General features: G+C 42.9%; 1 protein-coding gene across 1 annotated transcript in view; it reads left to right on the forward strand.

The window, feature by feature from the left end:
- Positions 1-12,011, forward strand: part of LOC147678451 (extracellular calcium-sensing receptor-like) — a 58,355-nt gene that overhangs the window by 37,927 nt on the left and 8,417 nt on the right. Inside the window, exons 3-4 of the mRNA XM_086946582.1 lie at positions 1,918-2,145; positions 8,569-8,692. Coding sequence (XP_086802708.1) covers positions 1,918-2,145; positions 8,569-8,692 — 352 coding nt within the window. The remainder of the gene's footprint in view (positions 1-1,917; positions 2,146-8,568; positions 8,693-12,011) is intronic.

Genomic DNA, 12,011 nt, shown 5'->3' on the forward strand with positions numbered 1-12,011 from the left:
CCTATAAGGCAGGTAGTAAAATCACCTCTATATTTACAAAAAGATGTGCTCATATTGAAGTTGAATGCTAATGAAACACCATACAAATAGTTGTTAACTGTTAGGAAACCAAGTACTCTCAAAACATTCAAATGAAGTGTGATACAATACAATATATAAATAAGGAACATGAGACACCAATGGTTCTAGGGAAACATAAAGGTTTTTACAGATGTAGAGAATGTAATTGGTGTGATTTGACATTCAATAAAGTAATTTGACATTTGAAATTCAAATTTAGTGCTTCAGACCATAGGGGAAAAATTGACACTAGGGGCTCCATTAGGATGGCGGGCGGATTGCCCCCGCCAGCCTGGCGGGGGAAATTCTCCCGCCATCCTTCCCTGTATTCCCCCCTGCCATATTAGAATGGCGGGGGGACCACGGTGGAGCAAAACACCGCCCGCCACTTTTCCGCCCCGGTCGCCTTGCGGCCGGGGCGGAAAACGAGTAACATGCAGGCGGTGTCTGCAAAGCATTTTTAGTATTGTGGCGGGCGGAGCACAGAGCACTGCCCGCCACAATACTAAAAATACAGGATGTGCCCGCCACAGTGGCAGGCACATCCTAATGGTGGTTGCGGGACCCCCGCCCTTAGGGCGGGCAGTCCCGATTTCCGATAGGATGGCGGGCGGGCAAAGCCCGCCCGCCATCCTAATGGGGCCCTAAGCATTTTTTTAATTGTAAATCTAAATTGTGCCATACTTATTTGTGAAATCATTTATGTGGGTTCTTCAATAAGAGCTTTGAAAATGAAGTGACAGGAGCATTTATGATCTTAAAAAAACAAAGAAAATACATTTCCCCTTGCTGGACACCTTAATAAGATCATTTATTGGAACAAAATAAAAACCTCACATTTTTTGGTATTGACCATATACAACCTATTGAGGTGTAGGAGCAGGGCAAAGAATATATGCTGAGATTACAAGGTGCAATCTGGATTAAAACATTTAATAGTGTTTCAAAAGTTTAAACTTGGAACCATTAATACTATGGGGCTGATTACGATGTCAGTTGGAAAGCCTCTGACTTTTAGTCGGTAGCTTTCCGACCGACACTGTCGGTTTGCGGTCGGATTGCCTGATTAGGATGTGCACGATCAGAACATAAACTGGCCGAACTTTCAGGCTCGCTTGCCACCGGGTGTCGAAATCTGCCGACCCGTCAGAATCGCATCATAATCCCTTATAGACGGCGTTTTCCGCTATCAGGATTACAATGTTTGTTTCCCACAGCCTTTCTGTGCCAGCCCTTCTAACATGGAAAGGCTATCAGACATCGACTTTCGGGGCCCCCAGCAGAGCCCTGTTGCCTCCGGGGCCACCAGTAGGTGGGCGAGGGGGTACCTAGGTTACCCCCCTGTAAAACCCTGCACTATGTGACAGGCTCCATGGGGTCCCCACCACATGATGCAGAATTTTACAGTGTTCAGTTGCATCATATTCAGGTGTTCAGAACCACCGACTAGAGGTTGGTCGGTCCCGAGACTGATGTCCGTCAGAGGCAGCTCCAACTGACATCATACTCAGCCCCTAGATGTTTTATCTACAGTCGATTTGACCATTGGACTCCTTCAATCAATGAACCATACATCAGAATGCAGCTGGCTTCATTGTGACAGAAAGCAGCACTTGTTAGGGCGGGCCTTCTAAAGCTTATTTTTAGGGCTACAGTATGCATCATGGTCCAAAACCGGACAATAACAAAAATGTCACAGAGAAAAATCATTGCACATTAGAGGCATTACTTGCTTTTTTAGTTTTCACAAACATCTCCTGTTTTAGTGGTTTACCCCACCCCCAAAACTATGATACAGAGTGTGACACTATTCCTGCTTTGCAACACATTCAGCTCTGCTTGTTCTTTGTTTCATAGCTCCTCCATTATATGAAGAGAGTGCGGTTTACAAACAAGATGGGAGACAGTATGTTCTTTGATGATAATGGCAACCCCCCAGCTGTGTACGATATTTTAAATTGGCACCTGGAACCTGATGGAAAAATTGTTTTTGCTAAAGTTGGAAGCTTTGATTCCAGAGCACCAGATGGGAAGCAACTATCCATCAACAGCAGTGCTATACAATGGAACATTCATAATACTAAGGTACCAAGTGACCCATAAATGATAGGCAACAAGCCACCAATTATCTGCCAACATTAAAGATATATTGAAAGCATGCAAAATGTGTTCCTTTTCATAAACATTGTCTTGAATATAAGCAATGCTTGATGTTCAAAGTTAGCAGTCTCAGGGTTCAATGCCTTGGGATGAAAAGGCACTGGCTGATAAAAGGCTAGTTATCAAGCAATGATGACTCTTTTGAAAGTGTAGATGAGGGTCATGCATTTAGAGACTGCACTGAGCAGCTAGTGCAGGCCACCTGGCATTAGCACATTGCTGAAATCCACAGGGTAGTCTACCATTTTTATACCCCGCACTCTGGTAAATAGTGGTAAATACTGCTTTAAAATAATTAATAATCATTGATACCTACAATAAGATAATTGGCTGGAACGTCTCGCCAGACATTCTTCAATCCTTCAAAATGTGATGGGCAAATAGGAACTCAGCCTCTAAAGCAACAAACTGGAGCAAGTACATCCAGTAAAAGAGTTTATTAGTTCCCATTATCCAATATGTCAAAATATGTAGAATTCAATCTGACTCAAGGGATAGTCAATTCCTTCCAGAACAGTAAAGCAAGAATCAACTGTTCTTATTGTTCCTTTCCATTTAGAGTAGTATTTTCTAACAACGTGCCAATCTGTTAATGATAGAGAACTTGGAGACATGTTAAATGGCAAAGTGGAGGCAGAGATACTTAATTGAGAAATACTGTCTAGGGAAGGTTAGAAAATTGGTGAAGCAGACCATGCATTGATATTGCAATCACTGTGAAATTAGTTTGTCAAGGTAGTTTTTGCTTTGTACTTAGCAGATGTAAGCACAGTTTTTAGGCCATTGGGTGCTTTGAGGTACAGGATAGCAAGCACATTTTCGGAATGTAGTTGTGGATGGCAGGAGTTAATCAAGATTGAGAGTAGACCACTAGCAAAGTTCAAATACTGACTGCAAAATGTTTTAAATAATATGTAACCCTCCGTCTACCCAACCACATAACGCCCTTTCATCCTCCCCCTCACCTCCGACCCCAATCTACCCCAGACATCTCAATCGCTAATGTAATCTTCCAAACACTGACATCCAAATTACTCACTCGCCCTAGCGACCCTCCCTCCCCCTGACATCTTAACTGTACACCCAGTCTCCCAAACTCACACGCCCTCTATTGACCGATCCCCTGCAACCCCTAATACTACCTATAACCCCTCTCCTTCCTCCTGGCACCCCCACCCGGATTCCCCTGCTGTACTCTTACATGCCCCATCATCTCCCTCTCTGAACGCATTATTTCCGTCTCTGAATTACACACCACCCCCGAACCTTGATGTGATCTCTCTCCACACTCCTCACACCCTCTTAACATCTCAAACCACTTCTCCTGATGACATGAATCTCCCGTCCCCACCACGTCCCTCCCTTTGTCCAACAGCCTGTGCACTCCTCATACCCCCCTCCTGGCCTCTCATATCCTCCACACAACAGACTTCCCTCCGCGGTAAACACAGAACATACCTATCCCCCTCCTCCCCAACTGTGTCACCCCTCTTGCTAATAACCCAGACACTACTCAACATAGAACGCAATCTCTCCACATTGGCGACCAAACTCACTCGACTTAGAGAGATAATTTCAATGCCCTCTGCTCCAGGACACTCCTCAATTGTTCAAATTCCTGTGACTGGTTTGAAAAACACAACTAATTACAAACATTGTAGAACTACTCCTCTCTACTGCCATATTTGTAGGGCTTGCGGCACCTCAAGCTATCTCTCCCCTTCCGACCTTTTTGACCTATGCAATTCTTACCTTATTAATTCTTCAATTAACGATCCTCCCCCACTCTAACATCCCGTTATTCTGGGGACAACCAGAATCCCCTCCTCTCTCGTTTCCCCCAGACTCCCTTCTCAATTCACCACTATCCACTCTTGCCGACCCCCAAAAACATCCCTAAACCCCTTGTCTGCATGCTTGTGAACTCTCAATCTGCTGTCTGACATGCAACTGAAATTTCTGAAACCATCCTAAGCAAATATTGACATTGCTTTCCTCACGGAAACCTGGCTAAATGACCACTCAGCGAGCATGCTTGACTTACTCCCCCCCCCCCGGTTACTCCATCATCAGAAAAGACATACGTGACGGAATAGGGGGTGGTTTAGCTATAATCTTCAGATATGAACTTCAGCTCTCCCTTGTTAAAAATTCAGACCACTTTACCTTTGAATACCTTGAAGCCGAACTAAAGGTGCAGGGTTCTTACCTAATTCGACTACATAATATCTATCACCCTCCTGGAGATCCTCTTCCCTTCATGGAGGAACTATCCTACCTTCTGACACAATCCTCACTATCCAACTAAAAAAATCTCTTCCTTGGAGATCTTAACCTCCACTGGAAGGATAATGAGGATCCCACAATCAACCTCCTCACCAATCTTCTTGAGACTAATGACCTCAAACAAGTGTGCGAGTCCCCTACCCACACCAAAGGGGCAACTCTTGATGTCATTATTACCAATAATGACTTGGCCTTCCTTTCCAACATCATCCCCATCGACTGGTCTAACCACCACCTCATAATGTTCACCATCGCTACCTCAGCCTCACCCCACCACTAAAAACATTAAACCTATGGAAAGGACCAGAAATGTAAATCTTATCCGCCCTGGTGAACTGGAGTCTAAACTCCCAGGTCAACTTCTTCTCACTCCTCGCTCCCAAAACACAAACAAGCTTACCAAACACGTTAATAACACTGTCATTGAGGTCTTAAACCAAAGTGCCCCTCCTAAAACAAAGAAATATCCTATCCAATTTGTGGCTCAACTCAGAGCTCAACAATGAAAGACGCTCACTAAGACTGACGGAAAAAACATGGAGACAGCATCCCTCTCCCTCACATCTCGCACTCCTCAGATCAGCTAGATCTAGTGACTAGAAACACATTTTCAATGAAAAAGCATTCTTCTTCCGTACACAACTTGATTGTGCCAAAAATAGATCCAGAGAACTGTTTAACATTGTTCGTAACCAAATATCCTCCGACCCCCCAAAGCTGACGGCCGCTACTGTTAGATGCAAAGAAATTGCTAACTTCTTCTTGGAAAAAAATCTCCAAAATAGATCAGTCCTTCCTTTTTACTCAGATCCCATCCAACTCCCAATACACTGCTGATGTTACTGCAAAAGCTCATACCTTATTAACCCTACCCCCTCACTCTGTCTCATACTTACCCGCTACTACACCTCCCCCTGACTCCTACTTGCACTTATCTACTACTATACCTCTTGCAACCAACCACTTTAATTTGCAACTAAAAAAAAATGCCTCCTGGCGTAATTTCCACCCTGTTATTGTGCTTGAAGTTTTTAACATCATTGCTAAACTAAAACCGTCTTCTCACACTAAAGACCACCTCTCTTCTAACCTTGTCCAAGAATTAAAGCACATAATTGCCCCATTTTGGACTATGATCATCAACTCCTCCCTTGCCATGGGGTGCATACCCAACTCCCTCCAACTCGGACAAATCACTCCCACTATTAAAAACCCTAATGCCGACCCAAATAACCTTAACAATCTCCGCCCCATCTCTAACCTCCCCCTTCTTTCCAAAACCCTCGAAAAATTTGCCCTGCTCCAATTGGACAAACACATAGATACTTCCAACCATCTGGAACCCTTGCAGTCAGCCTTCATAAAAGGCTGCAGTACAGAAACTGCCATGTTAAGCATAATTGATGACATCCACCGGGAAACATCCTTTACAACGCAACTTTTACCACGCAGTGCCTTTACGACACAACTTTTACAACACAAACCATTACAACGCATTGTGCTGGGGGGCGCTCTAGGATAGGGAATAAGTTTAATTTACTATCCAACACCTTCACTAGTGTCCACGGGGAGTGGAGTTGGAATAGTAAATTAAACTATTCACTATCCAGCACTCCAAAGCGCTATGCGTTGTAAAGGTTTTCGTTGTAAAAACCGCGTTGTAAAGGCATGCGTAGTAAAAGCATGCATTGTAATGCCATACATCCACATCCACCACTCCCTTGTGAGACCTGCCTACATATTCTCCTCGATCTCTCCACTGTGTTTGATACAGTTTACTACTCTGCTCTACTTAATGTGCTCAGAGATTGCTTTGGCCTCAATGGTCCTGTCCTTAATTGGTTTCTCCAACACCGAACACAGCAAATCAAAATCTTCAACTGCCTCTCAAACCCCACACCGGTCTCCCTAGGTGTCCCCCATGGATCTGTTTTCTCTCCCTCTCTCTTTAACCCCTCACCCTCATTCTTAAACAAGCTGGAATCAACTACCACATCTATGCCGATGACACCCAACTTTACTATAAGATTAAATCCCACTCTAATGTTCTACACCTTAACAATACCTGACTAAGATTCAATCCTGGTTCCATTCAAATCATCTCAAACTCAATTTTAGAAAAACGCAAAAAAAACCTGTCTCCAAACGTGAATCTCTGACCTCAACGCCTTCAACTGTTTGCTCTCCTTATTCAACTCAGTAAAATCTCTTGGTATCACCATTGACAATAGCCTAACTCTCAATGTCCACATAAAAAATGTGGCTAAAGGTGCACTTTTCACTCTCCGTCATCTCAAGAAAATCAAACCCTTTATTCCAAATGATGACTTTAAATTAGTTGTCCAATCACTGGTCCTCTCGAGAATTGACTACGACAATGCTTTCCTCACCAGAATCCCCAAGGTCCACCTAGCCCCACTCAAATCTGTGCGCAACTTAGCGACCAGGCTCATCACCGACTGCAAATGTTTCAACCACATCTCCACTGCCCTCAAAACCCTTAAATGGCTTCCCCTCGAAGGCAGATCCTCCTACAAAACTGCTTGCATTACGCACAAAGCCCTTCACCAAAATACCATGCTGTACCTCTATAATAAACTCAACAAAGCGGGCTGCTCACGACCGATGAGACGCACCAACGCTCTCCTCCGCGTCCCACCCCTGCTAAGAAAGAAAAACACACAATCTTGCTCCTTCTCTGGAAATTCCCTAATCATTTGGAATGCCCTCCCTAAAGACCTGCGATGTAACCCTTCCTATGTCAGTTTTAATAAAGACCTTAAAATGCACATCCTCCACAAATATTGGGGTCCATAACACACCCCTCGGACCCCCCACCCTGCTTCCACCATTAATGTCCTCCTTTCGCTCCTACTGTCTCCCCCCTCCCCCTTCACTGGTTCCACTCCCTCCTCCACCTGTTCTCCTCTGCTCCATCACCCAGGGGCATATTACCAAGCAATAGCGATAATTATCGCTATTGCTTGGTTAGAGACAAAAATTTACCGCTGAGCTGCGGCGCTTTTTACCGCAAATAAACCTTGGTATTACCAAGGTTTACCGCAAATGCGATAAAAATCGCTGCAATTCATGAATATCGGTGAAAAGTCTGCGATATTCATGCATTACCGAGCTAATGCTCTTAGCCATGTTATCCACCTCCCATTGGATAACATGGCTAAGAACTGCTCAGGGCAGGTGTTAGCTTTTGGAGATATTTGCGCTTAGCGCGAATATCTCCAAAAGTTGGTAATAGGAGATAGCGATGTTAGCGACTGTTTCCAGTCGCTAACATCTTGGCACGCCCACTTTGCATGTCATTAGTGATAAATATCACTGACATGCAAAGTGGGGCTCAAGATGGTCGCTATCTCCTACTAGCTGTCGCTAACTGGTGTTAGGGACGGCTAGGTAATAGGGAGATAATTTTATCTCCGCTTTCTTGGCTTTTAAAGCCAAAAAAGCGGGGATAAACCCCCTTGATAATATACCCCCCAGTCTTTCCCATCCTCTCCTATACCCCCTCTCCATCTGCTTCCCACCCCCTACTCATGCCTAACTACTTACTGCCTGTAGTACTTCATGCCTATCTCCATCTCATATCATAGTTTAAAATGTGATCTCCCATATCTATGTTATCTATGTAAATAGCTCTTGTTTCATCTATCAGTTAATTTGATCTGTACAAATTCTAGCCGTTCTTTTTTGTTAACCTGTCGGAATGCTATGTTATTGAAGTATTGTTATGTCTTTATTATCTTCATGCTCATGTAAAGCTCTCTGATACTCCCGGGTCTAGCCAACTCCATATAAAATCTTTAAAATAAAATAAATAAATGTATTAAGCTACATTTATATGGGGGCTCATTAGTTTAGGATCTCATTTAGGACAGTCTTGGATGTAAGTTATTGTTGGGACTGCTTAATTTATACTAAGCTCTTTGATTCACTTGCAATCCATTATAAAACCTAGATTAAGAATGGTATGCCAATATTTTAGTACAGCTTCATTAATGCTTTTATGACATATTTTAAATATTCACTTGTGCATGTCCTCCTCAGGTTCCCATATCTGTGTGCAGTGAGAGCTGTAGCCCAGGTTACAGAAAAGCCCCTCAAAAAGGACAGCCTCACTGTTGCTTTGACTGCATTTTATGTTCAGAAGAGGGAATTTCAAATGAAACAGGTACATCGTTAATTGCATCATCAAGATGCGTATATTTAAATTTTTCAGTGACAACTTACATCTGAGCATGGTTATTTTATTGTGTTTGCAACATGTGTACAACTTGTACCCCTCAATTCTCACGCATTAAGTATCTCAGACATTGCTTACCTTGATATTTCTGTAGGCATTATTGTAGTCTATCACCTCGTGCTGTGGTTTTCCTGTATAAGCAATGTTTTTTTTGCCAAAGTCCTCATATGTCATACGTCTGGCATCTTGACACATGAGCTTCTTGGAAATTATATTTCTAAGTGGAATTTCCTGGTGAGGCATTTTGATTAAATATTTTTGAAGATTCCATGTTGACAATGAACTTTTCAGCATCTCTAAATCCCAGCTTCCCCCCTGTAACCTACACTTTTAGCTACCCTAATACAATGTATTTTCACCTTTCAAATCTTGTTCCACATTCTCTTTCACCAGCACTCATTCATTTATTGTATCCTATATGTTCTGTCTGTTACTAGTTATCCACCATTTTCGCTATCTCACGAATCTGACCACCCTATGGCTAAGTCAAAGCCTCCATTTCTTTCCTTCACATTCTATAATTCTCTTTGAGAAAATAATTATTTGGCTTTCCTGAATTTGATAAAAATATTAAAGAAGAGCAGCCACTGAAGTTTAAGGTTTGCAGTCAAAATGGTGGAAATAGGGCTTGGAATTCAGGGATGGGCACCCTCATCTCTTTTCTTTTGAGTGGTTTCCAAGTTAGCAAACACAGAAAAAGAATATCTTGTTTGCATTTTGATACAGTTCTTTTCTTGAGGTTGCATGTTCTGTTTGATATTGAGACCGATGTATTACAACACGGTGGGGCAGTGGGAATCCATTGAACTGGCAATACTTCCCAGCAAGACAAGGAGGATGTTGGTTTGGAGTCTCGCTTAAAAATGGGGCAAGTGGAACATTGGTCAAAGACTGGTGAAAGCACAAAGAAATTGTATACTACTAGCAAGAAAATAAATAGGAACTTGAGTAAGGAGTTTAGTTTTAGGATTATGTAGGCTGAATATGTTTTCAATAATAAAACATTTAGGGGCTGATTACAATGTAGATCGAAAAAGCTCCCAATTGGATTCTGGCAGGAGACGACCATTACAACGCGGTCTTTACACCGCGCTACCATTACGACGTGGTCATCAAAACGCAAGTCGTTACAACGGCTTGCGCTGGATGGCGCTATATACCAAGGAATAGTATGATTTACTATTCCAACACCTTCCCTACTGTTACGTGGGCTGGAATTGTAATAGTAAATTATACTATTCCTAAGTCCAGCGCCACTAGCACAAGTCTTTGTAACAACTTGCATTGTGATAACTGCGTTGTAATTGTAGCGCGGTGTAAACACCGCATTGTAATGACATACATCCGATTCTGGCCTGCTGAATCCGATTCGGAACCTGTTTTTCCAACAGATTTGGAGAGCTTTCGGACTGACCAATTACAATAGTCGGAAAATGTTTCGACTTTCTGAGTCGGTTCCGAATGGCATTCGAAGGAACCGAGTTGGTCGGAGCTGTATTGTACAGATCGACGGACCTCGTTTCCAACCAATGTATTACGATATCGGATAGGGACAGCCTTTCCGAATCGGTTTTTCTGACATGGATTCTGACTATGGGGTGTAAAGTGGGCCCGCTTCACCCGGAGCCTTCCGAATGGGGCCTGTGAGGGGACCCAAGGGACCATGCACATTGTGGCCAGCACCAAGGGGTGCCTGTTTCAGGGTGCAGGATTTTCCCCAGCCAACCCTTTCTTGTATTAAGGAAAAATACATTCACCCAAGACTGAAACATGCTTAATACATGTAAGATGTATGCTAGCATTATAGGACACATGAAGGTAACTGACCATGAATATACAAGTGGACAATTTCTTTGACCACTGTAGTTATTCAAAGACTGATACATTTTTTGTATTTTATTAATCTGTTGTTAAATAGCAGAGACTAAAACTATAGCCTATTTTAAGTGAAATGATTCACAATGCACTTTTCACAATGACTGGTTACTGTTGTGCTGGCTGAAGATTAGTCTGAGTATCCCATATGAAGTTAAATTGAGGTATATTTCAGGAAACATTTGAAATTGGCATCTGTACTTCTAACTTGGAAAGCATTTTAGTAGATTGTTCTAGGCCAGGTAAAATCAACACACATTTCTCTGCTTATGGTAAACAGAGAACAAATTGAATTAATAAGAGTGCATCTTAATGGATTGATTAGAAGACTTATGTAGCAGTATAGTTCAACTATACAATATGAACTGGACATTACAAAAACCTCCCTTTAGGGGGCCATAGGGAATGACAATGTGTTGAATTATAGTACCTACAAGCAGTGCTTGTATGAGGTGGGAAATACAATTGGGAAGCATCTTACCTGGCAAGGTAAGTGTTACTAGGCTCATAATTATACTACTAAATGAAGCATATGGTTGTATTGGAAGTATTGACTTACCATGATAACATAAGGGCCATATTTATTTTATATTATCAACCATTGTTCTTGTAAGACTCTATTCTCCAGCCAGGAGTGTGGCAAGTACTTCTGATAACTTGAATTTTGACTGATTAAAAAAGGGATAACCTTCTAGTAGAAATAAAATCTTATGCATTTTTAGTAGTGAATAAATCTTTGGTGATGGGAAGTTCCTGAAATTAGATAGCATTGACACATAATAGTAAAGCAAAAGAATATATTATCCTTCAAATGATTTTCTTTGTAATAACATTAAGGAAGTCTCCAATACCTGCAAGGAAGATATATTGATAGTATTCCCCTGGTCACAAAAAGATATAGGGGCCTATTAGGATGGCGGGCGGACCTGCGTCCCTCCGTCACCCCCGAGGTGGAGGGACCGTCCGAAGGGGCAGCGGCGGTCCCTCCGGTGCAATTAGGATCCTGCATCTTTAACCTTGCGGCGGGTGCTGCTTGAAGCAGCACCCACCGCAAGGTTAAAAATGCATGTATTGCATTTACATGCACAAAGCGGCAGGCACCGCACGGTTCATGTAAATGCAGGGGGTACCATAGATACCCCCCATGTGCACCCCCCACCCCCTGACACCCTGGGGGCCCGCAACGGAAAAACATGTTTCCTGACCCATCCTAATATGGCTGGCGATGTCTGATAGACACCGCAACCATATTAGAGCTTTTCCACCAGGGTCGGAAGGCGACTGCGGCGGAAAAGTGGCGGACGATTTTCCTGTCCGCCGATGACCTCCTAGCCATCCTAATCTGGCGGGGGTCTTTGGAGGCACTGCTGTG

The sequence above is a fragment of the Lissotriton vulgaris genome, chromosome 12 (assembly GCF_964263255.1).
Source record: "Lissotriton vulgaris chromosome 12, aLisVul1.2, whole genome shotgun sequence".
Lineage (NCBI taxonomy): Eukaryota > Metazoa > Chordata > Amphibia > Caudata > Salamandridae > Lissotriton > Lissotriton vulgaris.